The 21,560-nt window shown below is 59.8% G+C and overlaps 4 protein-coding genes across 8 annotated transcripts; 2 read left to right on the top strand and 2 right to left on the bottom strand.

The window, feature by feature from the left end:
• Nucleotides 1-214: 214 nt before the first annotated feature.
• Nucleotides 215-4,205, bottom strand: ALYREF (Aly/REF export factor). Its single transcript, XM_079904066.1, has 6 exons — nt 3,846-4,205; nt 3,255-3,386; nt 1,636-1,783; nt 1,000-1,063; nt 727-904; nt 215-633 (listed from the first exon to the last, which is right to left on the bottom strand). The coding sequence occupies exons 1-6, from the start codon at nt 4,080-4,082 to the stop codon at nt 619-621; spliced, it is 774 nt and encodes a 257-aa protein (XP_079760192.1). The 5' UTR covers nt 4,083-4,205; the 3' UTR covers nt 215-618.
• Nucleotides 4,204-9,075, top strand: ANAPC11 (anaphase promoting complex subunit 11). Of its 2 annotated transcripts, none has more exons than XM_079904080.1 (3): nt 4,204-4,343; nt 4,850-4,970; nt 8,728-9,075. In XM_079904080.1, exons 2-3 carry the CDS (start codon nt 4,862-4,864, stop codon nt 8,871-8,873), a joined length of 255 nt encoding a protein of 84 aa, XP_079760206.1. In that variant the 5' UTR covers nt 4,204-4,343; nt 4,850-4,861; the 3' UTR covers nt 8,874-9,075. The 2 variants fall into 2 exon arrangements, with proteins under 2 accessions (XP_079760206.1, XP_079760207.1); XM_079904081.1 differs by having other exon boundaries at nt 4,229-4,363.
• Nucleotides 9,076-11,327: 2,252 nt separating this feature from the next.
• On the top strand, nt 11,328-12,082 carry NPB (neuropeptide B; the record flags this gene model as incomplete). The annotated part of the gene is given in 3 exon segments (XM_079904074.1): nt 11,328-11,498; nt 11,501-11,572; nt 11,647-12,082. Coding segments are annotated over 3 exon segments (372 nt in total). The 3' UTR covers nt 11,776-12,082.
• A 1,833-nt stretch (nt 12,083-13,915) lies between these two features.
• On the bottom strand, nt 13,916-21,405 carry PCYT2 (phosphate cytidylyltransferase 2, ethanolamine). Of its 4 annotated transcripts, XM_079904047.1 has the most exons (14): nt 21,279-21,405; nt 19,326-19,414; nt 18,584-18,745; nt 18,261-18,327; nt 17,512-17,596; nt 17,300-17,344; nt 17,010-17,063; nt 16,433-16,571; nt 16,096-16,178; nt 15,770-15,847; nt 15,527-15,592; nt 15,296-15,361; nt 14,932-15,020; nt 13,916-14,846 (listed from the first exon to the last, which is right to left on the bottom strand). In XM_079904047.1, the coding sequence occupies exons 1-14, from the start codon at nt 21,365-21,367 to the stop codon at nt 14,735-14,737; spliced, it is 1,224 nt and encodes a 407-aa protein (XP_079760173.1). In that variant the 5' UTR covers nt 21,368-21,405; the 3' UTR covers nt 13,916-14,734. The 4 variants fall into 4 exon arrangements, with proteins under 4 accessions (XP_079760173.1, XP_079760174.1, XP_079760175.1 ...); XM_079904048.1 differs by lacking the exon at nt 17,010-17,063; XM_079904049.1 differs by lacking the exon at nt 18,584-18,745.
• Between the last annotated feature and the right edge of the window lie 155 nt (nt 21,406-21,560).

Raw genomic sequence — 21,560 nt, 5'->3', positions numbered from 1 at the left:
CACCCCACCCCGCCCCTCACCTGGCTGTGCAGGCAGTGCACAGGCAGCTGCAGGCTGAGGACCACTGCTCCACATCCTCCCACCTACCGGGGTTGGGGGTGGAGAGAAAGGAGTTCGGATCTGCGGGAACAGAGATGGGAGAGGGGCAGCCACCATCCTCCTGCAGGACTAACTCCAATCTGCAGGCCAAGTGCCACGTGCCTGGCAGGCCTGCCCCATTTCCCCCTCAGATCCTGTGTCCCCCCTGCCCGCCAGACCACACCAGAGTTCTGGCCCAGGTGAGGACTCCAAGAGTGAGATGAATTAAACAGTTCCAGCTCTACACACATTTCTATTTTATTATGGCAAAGGTGAAAACACCACCTTCTCCACAACAACAACCAGTAAAATTTATCCCAAAAATAACTCAGTACAAAACAGGTCTGTTTGAGAATTAAAAAAAAAAAAAAAGAAAGAAAAAAAAAAAAAGAAACCTTTACATGAATTTTAAATCCTATTTTAGAACATAAAGGAAACAAATCCATCATTGGCCACACAGCCCCAGTCTGTCACCCCTCCCACCAGGGAGCACGGACGAGACTTCCGGGTCCTGGTCCATGCACGGATTTGCCAGTCTGTTTAACTGGTGTCCATCTGAAACAGAGAAAGAGAGGTTCTCGCTCAAAATGAGGTCCTCCTCCAGTTGGTCTTTGACCGGCCCCCACCCAGTCTTCCTCTGGGACTTACTCTTGCATTATAAGCATCCAGCTGGGCGTCCAATTCCTCTGCAGAAAGCTGCTGCTTTGAACTCCTGCCGGTTCCTCTGCCTCTGCCCCGGCTGCCTCCACGGGTGCCTCTCCGGGTGCCACCGCCACCACCAAAACCTCCCGAACCACGGTTTCTAGTCATCCCGCCTCTGTTTATGCTACCAAAAAAAGGGAACTTGCTCACGTGCCTGGAAAGGTCTGCGGGGTAAGTGGACACCCACAGGCCAGCCCCGCCCAGAGGCCCCAAACTCACCTCTGTGCAGGTCTCCGCTGTGTGTCAATCTGTGAGGTGACGAGCTGAATGTTCATGGGGCGGCCTGCGGCAAAGAACACAAGAGGACCAGCTCCTGTTAGAGGGCTCTGAGGCCTGCTGGCGGCACACACCCTGGCCTCCATGCAAGCACTAGAAAGGGGCGCTGTGCATCTCAATGCTCCCAACAAGAGCAACAGCCTGGAGATGCTGGTGGGAGAATGAAATGTTGCCAACGACAGCCCCACCAGCGCCTCCTTGCTCCTTCTCACCCAGTGTAGGTGGGTGTCTGTCAGGTGTCCGGGGTGCTCACAAGCGGAAAAGTACCTTTGTCTTTACGACTACAGCCCGGTACTCAGAGGTGTACTATGGTGGTTCTGAGAAGCCTTCACAGAAGTGAATCTTCCGGAAGGAGCTGAAGGAGGGGAGGAATGTAGCTTGCTGGATGGGGGTTCACAAGAGGTTGGTCCAGATGTACGGGGCAGCATGAGAAGTGGCAGAATGGAAGAGAGAGACAAAGGGGCGAATGCAAAGTGTCCTCAGGTAGAGGGGGTCCTACTCCTGCAGGGCTGGGGCCAGCCCCAGGCTCCACAAACTGCCTACAGTGTTGTAGCCTTTCTGGGCCAATCCCAAACGCACCATCCAAAGGGACACCGTTGTACTGTTTCATAGCTTTTAGTGCATCTGCCTTCCGCTCAAAGTGCACATCAGCTGTTCCTAAACTGCGGCCGGATCGGTCGTAGTGCACAGCCGCCTTCTTCAGAGTTCCGAATTCAGCAAAGAGTTCCTGAGAGTCAGAAAGAGCAGTTGTCAGCAAAGCAGTTTTTCTTCTGGCGCCCCAGGGACACTCCCTGGAAGTATGAACTGCTTTGGGGTATTTCCCTGGGAGGCAGACATACATGTTGGGGGCAGGGCAGTGGTAGTAGGGTCTGGGGTATGGGATGGGACAGGTGGGACAACAATTTCCAAGAGCAGCTGGGCCCGAGGGCTCCTGCCCACTTGGGGACCTGACATCTGCACCACGATGCAGGTAAAGGATCACAAAGCCCACCAGTGAAGGGCACAAGATTAAGTCGCTATCTTCTTCAACAAAGGAAAATTTACAACACACCCAAGGACTGTGCCAAGAAGCAGCAAAGGTCAAGATCACAGAGCAAGGGGCTCTATCCACTTGTGGACCAGCTCCAAGGGCCCGCTGACTGGGAGCCCTGACCCAGCCCCTCCCCCAGGGCAGATTCTGGCTCACCTTTCCCTCTCCTCCTACTCAAGCCTGCCGCAAAGCCTGAAGTCAAGCGCTGCCATGGAAACTGCCCTGACCTCAGGCAGGCTGGGAGTTGGAGAGGGAACCCAGAGTGTGGGGCTACTCCGGCCGCAGGCACACAGCGGGAAGTGGAGTTCACCAAAAGCGGTTTCCAGTGGATGCCAGAAACCACCTTAAAAAAAGTGTTGAGACACTGTGAGTGCTCACCGGCCTTGCTCTGTCCTCCCACGGTAAAGTAAAGTGGCTGGGCTCTGGGAAATTGAACCCAGGAAGGCCCAGTACCCTGACCCAGCCATCTCCTGGACTGACCCCCAAGATATCATTATAGAAAGCAAATTTAAATGCCTTTGGGGTTCAATCAAAGAAAAAAAAGAAAGAAAAAAAAAAGAAAAGAAAGAAGAAAAGGAGGCTTCAACCAAAGATGAGTTAGAGAATCATGACACTAACAAAACCCAGGAAGTGAAAATAAGTGAGAATAAAACAGGGAACAAAATTCCATATAAGACATAGGCCTTAAGGCAAATGGAGCCAAAGTGATGCTGGCACCATCCTGCTTCTGTGCTTTGTCAGTTCTACAAATGAAAGGCTTTCTCCTCCCAACAAACCGTTAAAACAGGCACAAAGTAAAGAAGGCAAATAGCCTAGTTTTTCAATAACACAGAAACGACACACATTCAACCAAGCTTCTGTTAGAAAAGCTTAGGCGAAGGGCCTTCATCCACAGAACGAACACGTCTTAGTAACGAAGAGCAGCGGCTCCTCAGACTAAGCTGGGGGCCTGTCTTCCAGCACAAACTGACCCACTGCTCAGACTTTCAACTCTAGCTTGACCTCTCCTTTGCATTCCTGGAGCCCCTTACAGGGCACAGTGGCTAGCCCTTGGGTGCCTGGGAGGGCTCACTGTCCTAAGGTGGGTGGGGATTCAGGGCTACGTCCCAAACACCACAATCAATTCCGTGCGGGGTAACCTGCCCACCGAGAAGCTCCAGTCCCTTACCTGAATATCAGCGTCAGACACTCCAAAATCCAGATTTGACACCAGCAGTTTCCCACCGGTCTCCACGCCGGCACCACCCCCAAAACCGCTATCGAAAAGGTCATGTTGCCATTTGTCAGGAAGTTGTTTCGGCTAAATAAAAAGTAAAGATAAGAACAGAAAGAGACCCGTGAGTCTCACTCCAGGGCTAGCCCTCGACCTCACGGCCATAGCAAGACCCTCCCCCATCACGGCAGGGAGGAAGGCGCGTAGAGGGACCCGCAGCCCCCACTTCCCGCCCACTCCAGGCCGCAGCCGACCGTCGGGGCCACACGTCCCGCAACTTTTCACTTCCCTCCACCTAACTTCCCATCTCCCGGGCGGTCGCGCCAACGGCCCTTCGGCCCCCGGCGCCATGAGGCCGGGCGCCCAACCAAGACAAAGGCCGCCGGGGTCTCCGCCTTGGAGCCCGGCCGGCGCGCGACCTCCCCGTCCGCTCGGCCGGCCGGCGCCCTCGCCCTCCAGCCCGGTTGGCCGGCTGGCTGCCCGCCCCGGCGCCGCGCCGCCGGCCCGTTCCCCTGCCGCGGCCCGCCACCCAGCCTCCGCACTCACCCTGCTGTAGGGCGCCGGCCGGTTTCTGCCGCCGCCGCCCGCCGCGCCGCGGGCGATGGCCGGCCGGTTCCGAATGGGTCCGCCGCCTCGGTTCACTCGCGCTGCGGCCTGCGCCCCGCCTCCGCGGCCGCCCTGGGAGCCGGCCCGGCCGCGGCCCCTGCCCCCGCCGCGGCCGCCTCGCTGGCTCCGGTTCAGTTTAATGATGTCGTCCAGAGACATATCCATTTTGTCGGCCATGGCGGGCGCGGAATCGGCCTCGGCTCGAGCCCGCGCGTCAGCACGTCGGCACGTCACTTCCTGCGCCGCCCGGGGTTTTCCGGTGCCGCGTCCTCGGAGCGGCCGTGGATTGGCTGTGGGTCGGTGGCGTCGGCAAGGAGCGAGGCGGCGCGTGCGCGCTGGGCCAAGGGGCTCGGCAGGCGCCGCTGAGAATTGCCGGGCCGCGGCGGCAGTCGTTTACATACCTTCCCGCGCGGCGCCGGCGCTGCCAACTGAAAGCGGGTGGGGCGGCGCGCGATTAGGTCGGCGGGGGTGAGGCCGTTGGGGCGGGGCCGGGCGTGCCGACCCTCCCTTGCCCCTCCCCCACCGCACTCAGACCCCGCACCCCAGTCCCGCGGCGGGGAGCGGGTGCGGCTTGCGCGACCTGGCCCGGGGTTGTTACGGCGTGACCTCGTAGGGAGCGGGCGTGGGTCTCCATCTCTCACCCCGTCAGTCATGTCCCTTTCAGAAGTTGCGCAGAGCACGTTTTTGCAATTGTTAACGGAATCCGACGCGCCTTTCTCTGGACGCCCGCGCAGAAGTGCGGTGTTGCCAGACGCCTTGAGCGTCCTGGTTTCCCGAGGAGTCGGTCCCAGCCCCAGCCCCCTTGTAGACAGCTTGTGCTGCCCTTCGGCGGCGACTCCTGCTTGCGCTGACCCTCTGGCTCGGGGCGGCACTCCTTCTTTGGCTCACAAGTGCTGTAGCTTCGCATACTCAACGGAGCCTCGTGGTCTCTTTCCTCCCCGCAGGCTTCCCGCGCCATGAAGGTGAAGATCAAGTGCTGGAACGGTGTGGCCACTTGGCTCTGGGTGGCCAACGACGAGAACTGCGGCATCTGCCGGATGGCCTTCAATGGCTGTTGCCCGGACTGTGAGTGCACCCTGCCCGCTCTCTCTCGAGCTTTGCCTACCCTTCGGCCTTGACGTGTCCCTAGAAATACCTGCGCAGCGTCCCTAGGGTTTGGTTTCCTTTCCCCAGGAAAAGTTAATAGAGAAAAGCCAGGCTATTTGGGCCCATATTTGTACAAAGACCCCGTCAAAAGTTTTGTAAGAAAAAGAGCACAGCTTCCTATCCTGATGGAAGTCGCTATGAGACACGTGGAACAAAAAGTTGTGTTAAAACCTTTTATTTGAAAATTCTCAAGCGAACACAAAAACGTAATGTTATAAGGTCATCCCCCATGCAGCACATAGAGCAGTGAGTAACGTGTCTATATTTGTTTTTGCCCAGATGTTTTAAAGTTAATGCTAGATATGAAGCCTCACCCCACTCACTTCAGCTGCGTCTCTAAATGTAGTGCTGACTTTTACCCACCACTGTTGTCACATCAGATAACATGACGATAGTTCTTTACTGTTGCCCCTCATTCCTAGTCCTTATTCAGATTTCTTTAGTTGTTTCCAAATGTCTTTTTTTTGCGGTACGCGGGCCTCTCACTGTTGTGGCCTCTCCCGTTGAGGAGCACAGGCTCAGCGGCCATGGCTCACGGGCCCAGCCGCTCCGCGGCATGTGGGATCCTCCCGGACCGGGGCACGAACCCATGTCCCCTGCATCCGCAGGCGGACTCTCAACCACTGCACCACCGGGGAAGCCCCCCAAATGTCTTTTTATTATTGGGTGGGGTGAGCCAGGACCCAAGGTGTGATCACTTTGTTCCTTCGCTACTTAATCTAGAGCAGTTCTGTTTCGAGTTCTCTGTCCCTTTTTAAAAAAGACATCTAATTATTTCAGAAAGTGTTGTCTTGCAGAATGCCTGCGCTCAGGTTTTATCAGATTTCTTCTTGGTGGTGTCTTTTGCCTTGTTCCTTTGTCCCCACTGTATTCTGTGAAATGAAAGTGTTTGGTTATATATTTGGGTCAGAAGCAGATTTTTGCACCAGTGAATTTAGTTTTTAGTCAGACCCAACTGAAAGGATCTGAGGCTTTGCCTAGGGGACAAGGGTGGTCCCAAGAGAGAAGTGGGACTTGGGGACTGATGAGAAGTCAGTGACCAGGCCTGTCACTGTGGGGCTGTGAGCATTGGAATAATCATAGGTTTTTGTTTCTTACCATGAAATTGAAATTATTGAATTGTAGTGCAAATATCATTTTATCTTAGTCTTAATCTTTACATCTCCTGAGAGGAAATGTCATCACTCAGGGGCTAATCTATCCTGATTTAATCAAACAGGTGGGATATAATCTTGGGAAGTCAGTGATTGGCTCTACTTGATGAGGTTTTACATAACAGGGAAGGAAAGTAGAAGCACAAGGTCTGGCTTGGTTTAATCCATTTAAAACCACCCTTCCTAAGGGTACAGCACAGGCTGTGGGTAGGTACTTGCAACTTCCTCAGCAGCAGATTGTGACCTCTGAACAGAAAAGTCCTCGGAAGCATTTATGTGGCCATTCCCTCGGCCTAATGTGGGCCAGTGAGTCTTTGTGTCTGAGATGGCACCAGGGGCCGCATCCCAGTGTGCGGTGCTTGCTCACGTGTGCTGGCTGCTAGGAAGAGGGGGTTTAGAGTCTGAACTTTGGACCTGCTAGTTATGAGGTTAGAGTGAGCCAGTTGTAATGAGCAAAGTGTTTGGCTAGGCCAGGGCGCTTTCTATACAGATCAAGTGACACTGGGTTTCTCTCTGCTGAAATGGAACTCCTATGGAGAATCCAGAGTGACTCAGGCTGTCATAAATCTGCTCCTCGTCCCTGGGCTTTGGGAGTGAAAGTCTTGTTAAGAAGATTCCACCGGCGCTGGCATGAGTCACTGTCGGCTTGCACTTGTGCTGTCAGATGCCCCGGCGGGCTGCCTCCAGGAGCCCTCCCTCAAACGGACAGGATGGCTGGGTACCCCCACCAACAGGCTGGCTGGCCCCTGCTCACCCTCTTCCAGACTCTGTTTGTAGGGACTAATGTGTTAGGGGTGATTCCAAGCATAGTTCTGCTGAGGTTGGAAAGACCCTGGGTGGGTGGGAACCAATATAAATCAGGTGTCACACTCTGTGGGTTCCTGGCACAGAGTCCTACTCACCCCACCCCCCCTGGCCTGGGAAGCAGAGTGAGTTAGATCGTTTTGTATTGGCCAAGTAAATTATTTTCTGTTTGTTTTGTCATAAAAGTTTCAGAAAGGGTGTGGCGTTTCGTTATTGAAAGGATTTTTTTGAAAGATTGAGGAACACTGCCCCAAACCAAAGAGTAGAAAGATGGAAGTGCCCATCCCTTCTGGCTCCGTGGGGTTTAGGTACCACTGTGGGGCAGGGGCTGCTTGCGAATTGGGAAGGAGCTGAGTGTTTTCAGCAGACATTGAAGGATATTTAAGACCTGGCACCCATACCAGCCTCCTGGTCCCTTCAGGCAGTGGCATCTGCCGTCGTGAGTCGTGTGGCCCTGGCCTCCTGTCTGTCAGGTCGGGTGACGGAGGCTGCGGGAGCACCGTGAGGTTGGATGAGAGCACAGGCCAGGTTCCCAGCCCCTTGTGCAGCTCGGAGCAGGTGCTACATGAGGTTTTGTAGGTGCTACATGAGAGCATTGTCATGTGGCTCAGCCATGGTGTTATCTCTTTAACGCATCGTACAGTCAACTGTCCCTGTGTTTGGTGTCAAGAATGAGGACCAGGACCACAGGTGACCAGCCCAGCCCTGTGGTCACAGGGGTTCAGCCCTGCACTTAGGAACCACTTCGTGGACAGGATGTACCCTGTTCACCCTGGCTTGTCCGGCTGGTCCACCGTGTTTATGTGCTAGTGACATCTGGATACAGCTCGTGTTTGATAGGCGTGAAGGGCCCCCAGGGCAATGATTGGGGGAATGACACCCCTAAGAGAGGGTGGAGAAAGCAAGCTGCAGCTCCTTAATGCCCATGGGGACCTGACTCGAGGCTGGGGGAGGCCACTGTGCTCTGCTGGCACCAGCTGCCTGATGGCTGGGGGCGGCCATTGTGCTCTACTGGCACCAGCTGCGTGATGGGGTTTTCTAGATTCTTGAAAATCAGAGAGAGGCTAGTTTCTCTTGATGACAGGCAGTGTAGCATGTCCTCTCTGTGCCAGGCCCTCTCCACAGAGGTAGCATTTCCAGGTGTGTGGGGTGGAGTGCCAGCAGCAGGTGCCCTGGGCCTTGGAGGTAGGATCCTTTTAGGCTAGAAATGGAGAGGAAATGGAAGGTAGTGCTGTATCACTCCCAGCTGCCACCAGCCCACTCCCTGGTACTGCACTGGGTCCCTGCTGCCTAAGGAAGGAGCCATCTAGGTCCCAAGGCCCCAGCCCACCTCACCTTGATCAAGAGGAATAGTTCACCGCTCAGAGGCGGGTCACCTCTGCAGGCTCCTTGACACACTGATGTAACCTTCTTGGCATCACAGGTGCCAGGTGATGGCAGAGCTGTGGTGTGTCTGCAGATGGGCCCAGCCCCTGGGAGGCCAGAGCTCTTCCTGCCGCTGAGCTCCCTGAGCTGCTCCCCCTTGCGAGGGGAGAGTGGAAGCAGGAGCAGCCTGGGTGGGCTTTGCAGATGTTTACCTGGGGCAGCTGCACGGCAGAATCTGTGGTTTCACTCCTGAAACCTGTCCTCTCTAAGACACAAGGCCACCCTGGGTGCACATCCCCCACCTGGCTTGTCCCGAGCTCTGTGACTCACTAGTCCTCTCATCCCACCCGCAGGCAAGGTGCCAGGTGACGACTGCCCGCTGGTGTGGGGCCAGTGCTCGCACTGCTTCCACATGCACTGCATCCTCAAGTGGCTCAATGCGCAGCAGGTGCAGCAGCACTGCCCCATGTGCCGCCAGGAGTGGAAGTTCAAGGAGTGAGGCTGCACTGCCTTACTCCCCCCTCGCCCTGAGACGGCCCCACCCCCACATTGGCTCTGGGTGGCCATGGTTTCCACTGGGACAGTCCCCTTTGGGCTGTGACAGAGTTGAAACGAGGACTGGAGCTGCGGTTGTTTTTTTCCATCACAACACTGACACTTTTATCCAATAAGTAAAACTCATTAAACCACATGAGCCTGGCCAGAGGCCTCCTGTTGCTTGTTTTCTTGGTGCTGAGGCTGTCTTGGTGTGTGCCGAAATGAAAACTCTCATGAATAAACATCTCGATGTGTTTCCACGAGGCCCTGAGTCACATCCCCTGGAGGAGAAGGAGCTTGGGATCAGCCGGAGGAGCCGGGGTAGGAGGGACGGGCTCAGCGGCTTGAAGAGACTAGCCGTGCGGAGGCCTGGGGACTACTCTTCAGGCTGGTCGTTAGGACCTTGGCAGGACACAGCTGGTGGCCACTGCTTTGGTTCCTCCTGCCGGTGGGCCTTCCCTGAGCAGGTGCTGGTGGTGCTGAACCGGCTCCGCTGAGGCAGCTGTGATGGGTTTTCTTGATCCCTTTCTCCCCTGCTCCAACTGAAAGCCAGCTCCTTGTCAGGGCTGATGTCCTTGACGTTAGGATGTGTCCGCAGGTGTCTGAGGGTCTCCCTTCCTAGGGAAGGACAGCCGTTGGGCCATCTTTGAGCACTTCTGTTCCACCACAGCTCCCATGGGGTGGTGGCCCCTGGGGGGCAGCGGTCCCAGACCTAATGGTCTTGTGCAGCTTCTTGGTGGAGACCGCTGCAGGCTGCATGTCTTGTGAGCACTGGCTCCTTCCAGTCTATTCTCGATGACCTCCCCCCTCGGGGCCACTGTCCTGTAGCTGGTTGCTGAGCACGTTTATGGTACTCTACCTGTCCCCAGTCCCCAGGCGAGAAGACTGGGCAGTGCATGGTCACCCATGTGGTACCATGCTTCCCATCTGAACATTGTGCCCAGAGGAAAGGAAGCCCTCACAGAACCTGGAGGTCATGTGCTCCTTGCCCAGAAACCCAACTGCCAGGGCCCTTGTGCTGGTGTCTGTCCTGGGAAGGCACGTGGCCAGGATGTTTGGAAAGTGTGAGCAGGAGGACGGGTGGCTGAGCAAGCCTAATGGCTGACGTCGCCTGCTGTGTGCCCTCCATCTTGGACCCTTGGGTTCAGCCTCCTGGGTGCTCCTACTTAGCTGCCAGTTTCTAGGCAGCAGCTCTATTCTAGGGGCCTGTCTACACTGTCTGGATGCAGGGTCACCAAGGAGCTCACAGACCAGTAGGAAGACCAGCCCTCACTGAGAAGTGGGCTGTGGCAACTGTAGAGGGTCCCACTGCGGGGCCTGGCCTCCATCTGGCCTACCCCCAGTCCGCCTCCCCTCCCTGAAGTCCTTCCTTCCCTGGGGAATGCTCTCCTGTGACAGGAAGTACCCACATGCCTGGGGTGCCAGACCCTGAGCCCAGCCTCCAGGCTTTTAGCCTTCCTGCACTGGGACAGGTGCACTCACCCCAGAGGGGTCCACAGCTTGCCACAGGTCACATGGTCCTCCTGGCAGGCCACTGCCCCTTCCCTGCCAGGTGGGCTCCTCTCCACTCTTTCCTGGGTTCCAGCCCAGTCCTCCCAGGGCCTGCTTGGTCCCCTTGAGCTGGACACACAGCTGCCTGCCAGGCCCCGCACACACCCAGAGTCCAGCCATCTGCCCTCTCCCGGGAAGCTCAGGGGCCACACCAGGTCCTCTCAGGATCCCATAACCTCAGCTCTCTCTCCGCCATGGTGGCACAGGATCACAGCACCTGCCTTTGCAAATGCTCTCTCCTGGCTTCCCCTCATTGCTCCTGTGAGCCATTCTGCCTGTCCTGCCATCAGCTCTGAGGACCAGACCAGTTGTTGAAACTGACTTCTGGCCCCAGGCCCTCCCAGACTTCCGTGCCTCCTCAAGAAGCCCTTGTCCTCTGGTCAGTTTCCCTTTAGGGTGGGAACTGCTCGTTTGTCCCCTGGGCACAGTGCAGCCAGTGGCTCTCTCTCCAGCCTCATGAGTGCTGGGGACCTCCGGGGGTGACTCGGGGCTGGGGCGCCATCGGACTGGTTGAGGGTTCAGTGCAGCACTGCTGCCCCCGCTCCCACTGAGGCCAGACCCAGGAGGGACCAAGGTTGGTGGGAGTGGCCTGGGGGCCGCCTCCCAGTAAGAGCAGGCAGGGTCAGAAACGGGGAGGTGGGCCGGGGTGGGGGAGAAGGGGGCGTCTCCACCAAGCTCTCGACCATCTGTTCCTCCAGCGCGCCCCTGTGCCCAATAGGCGCTGACCCCATGGGGCTTCTCCCTCTGGGATGGGGAGGCCCCTGCGTCCCGGCGTCCGCCCTCGCACCTCGCCCCGCCCAGCCGCAGATATAAAGCGCCGGTGCTGCTGTTTCGCGCCCCGCCGCCCGCCGCCGCCCGCGTCCCCATGGCCGGGCTTGCGATAGTGGTGGCCGCCGCCTTGGCGCTGTGCCTGCTGCTGGCGCCCCCCGGCCTCGCGTGGTACAAGCAGGCGGCGGGGCCGGCCTACTACTCCGTGGGTTGCGCCGCGGGGCTGTTGTCCGGCTTCCGCAGGTCGCCGTACGCGCGGCGCTCCGAGCCCCTCCGTGGGCACGGGACCCCCGGGACGGGCTGGAGCCTTTCCCGGAGCTGCGCCCCAGCCTGCGGAGCCTTGTGAGTACTGGGCGCTGGAGGGTGCGGGGCGCTGGAGGGGTGCGGACGCCCCCTCATCCTCCCCCCGCCCCCAGGCCGTGTGCGTCGAGGACGTTACCCGGAACCTGCAGAGCTGCGAGCGGCTCCCCGACGGCCGAGCCATGTTCCAGTGCAAGGCCGACGTCTTCCTGTCACTCCGCGCCGCGGACTATCTTAGCACGTGAACCCCGATCCCGGAACGTGGACCTGGCCTGGCTCCCGCGGGCACACCCTGGGGCCTGCCCTTGCCCTGGCACCAGATGGCACCCAGTACCGCCCACCCATCCCCATAGTAAATGGCTTAATGAATAAATGAGACTCGCAGCCTCTGGGGGGGCCGGTGGCCCAGCAGACGGAGTGGGCAAGTACCTGTGAATCTCCAAACCGGACTCTGGCCACCTAGGAGCACAGACAGCAACTAGGGCCCTTAGGCCCACAGGCTTCACGGAAACACCTGCAGAGGAGCTCCCAAGCCCCACTGCTGGCAAAGTGCTGCTGGGCCTCCAGCTGTATCGGCCCCAGACATCTTCTGGAGCCCCACATCTGGCTCTGCAAGGCTGCTCTCCATGTCCCCCACCTCCAGCCCCTACCCGACACCTCCCTGCCTTTGTCCACGCAGCTCCTGGATCCTCCCAGGAGGTGGTGCCTGGGTCGCCCACTAGCCATCAAGTCTATTAGGCCAGCTCAAATGTCCTGCCTTACAAAAGCTTCCCCTGAACACTCCACACCGGGAGGCCCTCCTGCGTCAAATCCTAGGTTTCTTGAGACCAAAGATCTCCCTTACCAGAGGGGCAGCTCTGGGGTCACTCTTCTTGGAGCCCCCCAGAATTCCTCAAAGTACACAGCACAGGACAATACTTGTGCCAAGTGAATGAATAGGCTGGGCCCAGCAGGAGTGGGAAAGCAGCCAGATGTGCAGCTCCAGGACCAGGAGGGGCTGCACCAGGGGGATGACAAAGCTGGGCGCCACTGCAGCTGAGTCCTGAATCTGACGTCAGGCAGCTGGCTCCTCCCAGGCCTGGGAACTCTTTGTTCAGCCCTCCCTAGACCCACAGGGAAGCACATATCCCCAAAGCAATGGGTGCTGCCCCACCTTGAAGAGGGAGGGGCTGTGTAGGGCCAAAGCTCCTGAGCACAGCTGCCTTGTGCCAGCCTCCCCCCACCTCACACTCAGGCTAATTCCCTAATTCACTTGTGGGCATCTTAGCAGGTTGATTTGCCCTCCCCACCCCCAATGAAGTTGACTTGAGTCCTTGGCCTGAGCCCTGGTCCCAGAGGTCTGCAGCCTGTCTCAGTGGTGTCCCCCACCCCCATGGGGCCTTGCCAGCTGGACCTACCGGCCCTCCACTTAGGCTGGCGGTGGGACCCGCAATCCTGCTGCACCTGGTGGACCAGTCTCTGGAGGAGCCCACCTCCTGGACCCCCAGGCCCTGAGTCTCCTCCAACCGTGCGTGGCTCACCTGGGGCTTCCTGACTGCTGCTGTGGACTGTTCCCCAGTCCTCACCTTGCGGTGCCACCCAGCAGGGGGTTCTCAGCAGGCCTAGGGCTGACTCCAGTCTCAAGAGGAACCTCCGGCCTCTCCTGTGTCCCACACTTACATCAGTCTACAGGAGACTGGCTGATCCCTGCCGCCCAGGGATCTGAGCGTGGGAAAGTCTGGCATCACTGGGCTCCTGAAATTGGGGGCCCAGGTGGGGTGGGGGTGCAGGGAGGGCCCTGTGCCTCTCACAGCTTAGTGAGCTCCCCCTACTCGAGGAGGGAACAAAGGAAGCAAGGCAGCAGCTGCCCGGCCAAGGTGCGTGCACCGTAGTCCCCCACAGCAGCTTCCTGCACGGGTTCTAGGCTGGACCTTAAGGACCAAAAGAAAGGACAGGCCCACCTTCCAGAAGGAGTGACCGCTGGCCAGGGGCTCCCATGGGGCCGGGCCACAGGGTACTCCAGCCCCATCTGGCTCAGCAGCGCAGGGCAGAGGCCATTCTGGAGGAAACTGGCAGAGGACTGAGAAAACATCACAGTCCTCACTCTTGAACACCACAGAGCCATAAACCACTGCCACTGTTCCCCCCCAACCCCATCAAGAGGTGACCGGGGTCAGCACCCTGCAGCCACGGCACTACTCCAAGTGTGCCCTGACTTGGGTGCAGAAGACCCTGAGATTCTGTGGATTGGGCCAGGGAGCAGCCCCTAATTCCTTCCTGGATCAGGTAGCTCTATGTGGGCCGCGGGGTGTCAGCCTCTCATTTTCCCCATGACAGACCCTGGGGCCAAAGGTACTCTGTTGGTCCTTGCCTCCCTCCCCTTTTTTTGTCGCCTGCCACGTGGGAGGCAGCTGGAGGTGTCTGGGGGCCCAGATCTGGGGGGTTCCTTGCTGCCATCATGCTGCCTGCTGGCCCCCTCCTTGCTGGGTGGGCAACGGGGAGCACGGCCAAGGTGGTGGGTTTCCTGGTCCTGCCCTGCAGGGTTGAGAGCCTGAGGCAGAGCACCTCCTAGCAGGTTTATTCGGTTGCACACCAGCTAGTCAGGTACAAAACCGAGAACAGTCTGTGGGGAGGCTGGCCCGGGAAGCAGGGGGTGCAGCGTCCGGGCGACAGGCCCCGGGGCGCCAGGGACACACTGCAGGGCAGAGGCCGCTCATGTGGGAGGTGGCATGGTCTGCACTCTGAGGAGGAAAGGGGGCGGGGCCCTGGGTCACTGCTCCCTGATGCTGGCTCCCACGGAGGCCGGGCGGGCAGGAAGGCCACGGCCTCGAGCTGGGCGGTGGGGGGCATCCAGGGTCTGCAGGAGCTTCCTGGGGGCAGAATGGAGAGCAGCAGCGGAGCCGAAAGGATGGAAACTGGGCCTTTCCGGGCACGCAGGGTGGCACCCCTCTGTTGAAGGTGCCCCCTGCTCACCCTGCCTGTTGGGCTGCTCCACTGTGCTGGATCCCCTCACTGTGCAGCTCGGCAGGAAGGGCAGGAGGGCCTGCTGCAAGACGGACACCTCACGGGCAGGGTGAAAGGCAGTGTCCTCCACACCAGCCCTTCCACGGCCAGGTGGTTGGAAAGGAGGGCACCGCAGCTTTGTTAAAAACCGAGCCAAGCTCTCGAGGCAGGGCTGGGACAGGGCCAGCACTCGGAGGGCCCTTGGCGACCTCTCCCCTCTGGTCAGAAGTCACAGTCGCTCTCCCTCTCAGGCCGCGCCTCCTGCTGTCTCATGGCCTCCAGGAAGGCCAGCTCCTTGGCCTCCTTCTTCTGGTTCCGGGCCTCGTACTCCAGCCTGGGGGCCAGGTGGGGGTGAGTGGTGCACCCATACCCAAGCCTCAGCGGCTTCCCGTGCCCCCAGCAGCCTGGCTGAGACTCACCTGTTCTTGATGATGCGCTGGACAATGAGATCCGTGGTGAGGTCATTCCCACTGTCGATCTGACAGAAAATACCCCTTCTTTTGGGCTCCTGGAGGCCAGGAGGAGGAGGAGGTGAGAGCCCTCCTTTGGACCCCAAGAAGACTGCCCTGCTGCCCTGGTTCAGAGAGTTCCCACCCCACTATGGTGGGGGCAGTTATTCCCACCCGTTAGCAACCTGCCTCCTTAAGCCGTGAGGCCATTAGCGTGGCAGCTGTCATCCCGCCCATTTCCCAGACAGGCATGATGAGGTGCGGGGGCGTTAGGTGGCTGGGAAGCATCAGACAGTGGCCATCACATGTCTGTCGAGGGCCCAGCATGACCCACCTCATATGGGTCGGAGCCATCCTTGTCAGGCATGATTTCTGTCTTCCCATGACACACCAGGTCCACCTGGGGAGGAGGCGGGGGTCAGGGCGCCCTCCCAGCATCTCCACCCATGGTCCCCTGCCCCCAGAAGGCCCTCTCCAGGGAAGCAGCCTGGGCTCAGAGAGCTGGCCTGGCGCCACTCAGTCAAGACTCTCCCTGGAAGCCGCCCGCCAGGAGCCCCGTCCTCACCTTGAAGTGATCCAGGAGCTCTGCTGTGACCGAGTACGGGGCCCCAATCACCACTTCGGACACATACTGGGTGGAAAGGGAGCACAGCTGGTTAGATGGGCCTCACCAGGCTGCGGGGTAGGGGCTGAGAGGCACCATGGTGAAGCCCCAGACTCCTGTACCCCAGGGAGGGTTCTGCGGAGAAGCAGCTCCAGCCTTGGAAGGAGGCGCCACTGGGCCTGCCACCTGCCCGCCTGCACTCACCCTGCAGGCCAGCACGCTCAGGGTCCGCTCATGCAGGTTCATGATGGGGTAGTTCTTCCCCTTGTAGTGGTTGACCTCCTAGAGCCAGAACAAGGTTGGGTCAGCTGGTGACCTCAGGGGTGGGCTGGGGTGGGAGTGAGGCCGTGCTCCCTCCCAACAATCCCTCGTGGGGCGTCTGCCAGTGTGGGGAAGCCCTCGATGGGAGGCTCTCCTGGGCTTCTCCCTGGGAAGAGGCCCAAGCTTGCCACCTCTACCTCGCCTGTGCCCAACCCCAACCCTAGGAGCCCCTCCAGAGCCCCCACGCTACCGGCTGCCCGGGGTGAGACCTGGTCAAAGTGCAAGCCGGCGATGATGTAGGGCCTCTCCGCCAGGCCATGTACCTTCTCCAGGAAGTCCACGTGCCCGATGTCTGCGCCCAGGTTAAGGACTGAGGAACCAACGAGGAGCGGCCGCCCACAGAAGCAGGGGCTCAGACAGGTACCTTCCCACCCACCTGCTCGTGCCTCTCCATGCTGACAGTGGCGCCCCTGCACCCCACCGCAATCCTGGGCCTTCGAGAGTCAGGGAGGCCCCTCTAGCCCCCACAGCCCGCTGGGGCAGATGTGGAAATGCACAGAAAAGGCCTGGGGCAGGGACAACTCCCGACCCAGTCCCAGAGGATACGGAACAGGTCAAAAGCACCAGCCACGTAGATGACCGTCTCCCCCGGCTGGGGCTCCTTCCCCGAAGCAAACTGGATGATCTTCCGGGATGTCTGTAAAAACTGGGACACCCCCGTCCAAGGGTTCCGCCCCCCAGGACACTGTAAGCCGAGAACAACCTGGTCAGCGACAGAGGCCTCGCAGGCACGTCCCTTGCCTGTGCCCATCCTTGGGCCTGCCCGCATCCGCCTGTCAGTCTGCTCTGGGCGGCACTGGTGTGAGATGGCGGGGGCAGGCATGGGGGCTATAGGCCGGGACTCCAAACCCCTAGCCACAGCCTGCCACTCGCTTGTCGCTCTGCTGTTGTTTCCAGGCAGACATCTCAGGCAGGGATGCCGAGGGCTGGCTGGCAGGTGCCTGGTTCACACCACAAGCAGGCTGGGCAGGGCCGCTATGGCCGGTGGGACTGGGGTTCTGTCCCATGGCCAAGCAGGCGCTGCAGCCAACACCACCTTGGCCTGGCAACGAACCCGCTAGGAAGAGGCCAGTGGACATGGCCCTCGTGGGGACCTGGCACCCTGAGGCCACCGTCTGGTCACCTGGGAGGAGCCTCCTGAGGAAAGTGTCTCCCTGGAGGGTGTCGGGTGAGAGAGCTACAGAGGGAGAGAGGACCAGGTCACCTGGTTAGAGACCCCTCGTATGCGGGCAGTCCTCACTTTTCCTCCATGCAGTGGCTGCTGGGACCGGCCAGCCAGCAAGACCGGCGGTCAGTACCCGGTCAGTGTCCAGAAAGCAGGGAGCAGGGTAGAGGGCAAGGCTCCAGGCCAGCCTTTCCCCAGGGGTGGCCTGGGGGTTGGGCAGCGGCCCAGACAGCACAGGTGACACTCACCTTGCCAAAGCTGTCTGCGTACTCCCGGTACTCGGAGGACATCTCCTGCACGGAAGGGCAGGGGGTTGAGGGGCCTTGCCCTCCAGACGCAACCAACCCCAGGACACCGAAGCTTGCTGTCCTAGTGCCCACTGAGGGGCAAGGGTGGGGTAGGCGATCCCTCCCTCCCAGCTCTGGGACCTCGGGGATTCCGCTCTGGCCCCAAGACTCACCTGGCTGCTGTGATGGGCCTTGGTCACAAGCAGCATGCGGCCAACGAGGTCTGTGGTGGACACCCCCTGGGTGCGCTTGCATTCTCTGGGAAAAGAGTTGGGGGTGGGGCTCTCATCCTGGGACACACCTGCAAGGCTGCACCTCCTATGGGCACCTAAGTTGCCCCACCTAAGGGCAACTCTGCTTGTGGCTGAGTCTACCGTGGTCCAGCCCCCAGCCATGCTGTGCACAGACCCGGGCGTCTCCTCGCCACTCTCAGCCACAACAAAAAACCAAGACCAGGAGAGTGGAGGGACCACTGAGATTTTATCAACCAAAGGAAATGACTGGACAGAACGCTGTCACTAAGCCCCAAGTTCGCAGTGTCGGGGTGAGCAGGCCATACAGGGTGGCTCTGGTCCTGTTTTGTCCACTGACGCCCAGGTCGTGCCTCATCACACACTCCCTGCCAAGGGAACCCCAGGCTTCACTGCCCCATTCGAGCTGCTGGCCACACTGGCCTTTTCAATTAAAGTGACTCAAACAAAAGCCAGCTCCCCAGTCATACCCCACGTTTCCCCTGCTTAGCAGCTGCCCGGGGCCAGTGGCTACCGTACTGGGCGATGCAGATGTATGGCACCCCCAGCTCCAGTCCAGGCCACGAGAAACAGGCTGCGGCCCGGACGCTGCCCTCACAGGCAGAAGGAGCTCGATGGGACCTGGGAGCCCCGCTCCTCGAAAAGCAGGGCACTCAGCAAGTAGAGCTTACCTGTACCTCCCAGCCTGCTTCACTTCCTCGTAGGTATCCCGGCCATCTACAGTCAGCGTGATATCATCTAAGGGGTGACACGCACACGAGAACAAGGATCTTAACCCAAAGCCATGAAGACCTCCAGGCCCATACCCCGGCTCCAGGCCTGCCCTGGTGTGCATGCGCTCCTTTCTGGGGAAGGACCCAGAGCTTCCTCAGACCCTCAAAAGCTCTGGGCTCCCCAAAGTGTGAAGAGGCCGGCACCTCCAGATGCCCCTCTGATGGTCAGGTCTGGAGCTGCCCAATTCCCCTGCCCCGGGGGCTCTGCCCTGCCGACTCACTGCCGTGGACGCAGAAGTCGCAGCTGTACTTGTCCAGCGTCTCCAGCGTGGTGACATAGGGGGCTGCTGGCACCACCTCGTCCACCCACTTGATGGCCTGCACCATCTTGTATCTTTCCTCCTGAGTGAACACCGGGGGCCCCTTGTGCTTGGCGATCTCCTCTAGGGAGAGAGAGGAGGGCAAAGAACAAGGTGGGTGACCACTGGAAGGCTGGCCACAGGCTCACTGGCTCCTCCTCAGAAGTCCCCTCCCAGAATCGAGCAGGGTCTGCGGCCACATGAGGGCTCACGGTGGGAGGCTGTCTCTCATCGGGCCCTCAGCTCACAAGGCAGGACCACAAGGAGCAGCCCTGCTCTGTCCTCTGTGAGCCGGTACAGGTGCTGCGGATGCACTTGCTGGGTAACTGCACGCCCCTCACCCCCAGCCAACCAGAGTTCCAGGTTTGGTCCGGGGTTCCCTTTTGATGGCTGGGTGCTCTGTCCTCTAAGGCCCTGGGAACCAGGAAGGGGGTAGGAAGTGGGCGGCATACCTGGACTGATCCACTGGACCACCCCTGCCCCCCAAGCTCACGACAGGATGCAAGACGGGAAAGCTCTGGATGGCTTGGCCTGGGCCGGGGTTGGGGCGAGCCTGTGGAGCTGCACTTCTGGGGAGGACGGCTGGGCCTGGCCCTACCCAAGGGGACCTGTGGCGTCTGTCACAGGCGTGGGGGAGGAGGGTGGGCCTGGCAGCCCGGCTTACCGTCAGTGTGTACACCCACGATGAGGTGGTCACCCATGGCCCGTGCCTGGCGCAGCTGGTTGGAGTGGCCATAATGTACCATGTCATAGCTGTGGAGAGGGCAGGGCCATCATCCCAGTGTTGGGGGTGCAGTCTTGCTCCTCTGCAGTGTCCTTAGGAAGCCCTCTGGGAAGCCACCATGGGCAACTGCTCCCAGGGTCCGGTTGGGCCTGGGCTTTCAGAGGGGCGGGGTGCTCAGCTCTCCACATTACTGGCCCCTAGGCTCAAGATCAGACTGAGCGAGCATGGCTGTGCCCGGGGACAAGGCCTGGCAGACCTGAGGGCTGGTGAGTGCACAGAACAGCCCCTGCTCCCCACACCTGGGACAGCACTCTGCCCTCAGCCCCTCCCCTTCCCAAATACAAACTGTCACAGGCAGTCCCTCTGAAAGGTAATAGAAGGCAATGTTAGTTCAGGGGTGGACTGGGCTCTGTACTACTGTGAAACAGCCAGACAGTCCTGGGGGCCAACACAAAACAAAGTCCAGCCAATGAACAAGGGCAGTCACTGGCTTTAGAAATACTGCCTGCTCCCCAAGGCCTCTGGAAACTCAGTGAAGCTTTGCTCTCTGGGGCCAACAACCACCTCCCTATCACCTGGTACTAGAGCTTTCATCCTCAAATCCAGGCCTGGTTAAGAGTGAACTCTCAGCTGAAGGCCACACACAGCACCACAGCAGCTCCACTCGGGTTGCCATGTGTGGCGGAGGGGACATCCACTTCTCTGTGGGCCCTGAGGTGGGCCCTCATTCTCACTCTGCTTCTTCCCAGCCTTGTATTGCCCTCTGAGTAGGTGGAGCTGTCCCTGCTTCTCCAGGTGACCCAGGTGTACAAAACCATTCTACTCAGCGCCACCTGCTAGCCCCACCCCAGCACATCAGGCCCCAGCAGCCAAGCCTGTGGGGCACAGGGCTCTGGTCCTGGGCTTAGGGAAGAGGGAAGTCCAAATTCAGGAGCCTGGCAGGCCCTTGTGCCCACTGGACAGGCTGGGCAGAAGGAGGGTGCATGGCACAGAATGCAGGGTGGACCTGGGTCCGGGCTGTATCCCAGTCACTGTGGCCTGTGGCTGTGGCCTGCTGGGGCAGGGGCCAGGCCTGGTCAGGGCCAAGGTCAGAGTCAACGGACAGGAAGCCACGCCCCCTCCACAAGGTGACTCAGGTGCAGGCCCAGGAGTATGGCAGCCCCACTTGCTGGCCGCTGAAGCCCTGGGCTAGCCAGATGTTTTTCTTTCTCTGCTTCCATCAAATAAGGTCTAAGGAAGCATCCAAGTCGTCAACTTATCACTAGAGGTTCACTTTCCTCCTGTCTGCTGACGGCCTCAAACCTATCTCAACACCACTCCAGCTGTCTGGCTTGCCAGAAAAGAGGACAGTTCGGCACTGTAGCCCTCCTCAGATGGACCCAGGAGCCTGGGGGCTTCATTAGGGTCTTACACAGATCGGGCAATGCCTGCGCTGACGCTTGCCCAGATACCTAGGAGAACCTTCCTGGTTTTGTGCCGGCAAGCTGGGAGCCGGACAAGGAGAACTCTGGGAAGACATTTTGGGTGCACGGCTCCTTTGGAGAAAAAGAGCTCCTAGGGCACTGAAATGATTAAAGTCATCAAGGTTAGACACGCAACTTTGGCCACTATCGTGCACGAGTTAGGCAGGTGGGACAGCCTGGCTGGGTCTCCGGCTTAAAGGCAAACGTGAAAGAAGGAGCGTCCGGGGAAGGCGCTCATGTAGAGATCCGCAGAAAGACTCCAGCAACCCTCAGCCGCGCTGCCCGCGGCGACGCGGTGACCCGGGTTCCAGGCGTCCTACGCGGCCGAGGCGCCGCCCGCCCCGCACTAGCCGGCCGCCCGACCCCGGCGAAGGCGACCACAGCTGTCACCGCGGCCCCGCCCGTGCCCCCCGCCCCCTACCGCGCTCACCAGCCGTCGCACCACACCCGCACGGCACGCCTGCCCCCTGGGCCCGGACGCTCGGCGCCGCCTGCCTCCCCGTGCCCGTTCCGGATCATGGCCTCGAACCGGCAGCGCGGCACGGCCGGCTCCCCACTCCCAGGCCCCGCAGCTCGCGCACGCATGCGCCGTCACGCGGGCCTCACCCGCCTCTCACAGCCAATGCCGAGCGCCGCCCCGCCCCGCGCGCGGAGCCCCGCCCCCTCACCTCCCTGGCGAGGCCAATGGCGAGCCCCGCCCCTCCGCTCCCGG

This window comes from Stenella coeruleoalba (assembly GCF_951394435.1).
Source record: "Stenella coeruleoalba genome assembly, chromosome: 19".
NCBI classification, from domain to species: domain Eukaryota; kingdom Metazoa; phylum Chordata; class Mammalia; order Artiodactyla; family Delphinidae; genus Stenella; species Stenella coeruleoalba.
The sequence above is the reverse complement of the archived record's forward strand: the minus strand, read 5'-3'. Positions and strand labels throughout refer to the sequence as shown.

What these genes read in the sequence shown, in the direction of transcription:
- ALYREF (XM_079904066.1), bottom strand. Translation starts at nt 4,082, where the DNA reads ATGGCCGACAAAATGGATATGTCTCTGGACGACATCATTAAACTGAAC. An exon ending in CAACGGTGTCCCTTTGGATG is followed by an intron (nt 1,064 to 1,635) that starts GTGCGTTTGGGA and finishes TCTTTGCCGCAG; the next exon opens with GCCGCCCCATGAACATTCAG. An exon ending in CAGCGGAGACCTGCACAGAG is followed by an intron (nt 905 to 999) that starts GTGAGTTTGGGG and finishes TTTTTTTGGTAG; the next exon opens with CATAAACAGAGGCGGGATGA.
- ANAPC11 (XM_079904080.1), top strand. Translation starts at nt 4,862, where the DNA reads ATGAAGGTGAAGATCAAGTGCTGGAACGGTGTGGCCACTTGGCTCTGG. An exon ending in CAATGGCTGTTGCCCGGACT is followed by an intron (nt 4,971 to 8,727) that starts GTGAGTGCACCC and finishes TCCCACCCGCAG; the next exon opens with GCAAGGTGCCAGGTGACGAC.
- PCYT2 (XM_079904047.1), bottom strand. Translation starts at nt 21,367, where the DNA reads ATGATCCGGAACGGGCACGGGGAGGCAGGCGGCGCCGAGCGTCCGGGC. An exon ending in AAGCAGGCTGGGAGGTACAG is followed by an intron (nt 17,597 to 18,260) that starts GTAAGCTCTACT and finishes CTCTTTTCCCAG; the next exon opens with AGAATGCAAGCGCACCCAGG. An exon ending in CCGGCTTGCACTTTGACCAG is followed by an intron (nt 15,848 to 16,095) that starts GTCTCACCCCGG and finishes TTCTGGCTCTAG; the next exon opens with GAGGTCAACCACTACAAGGG.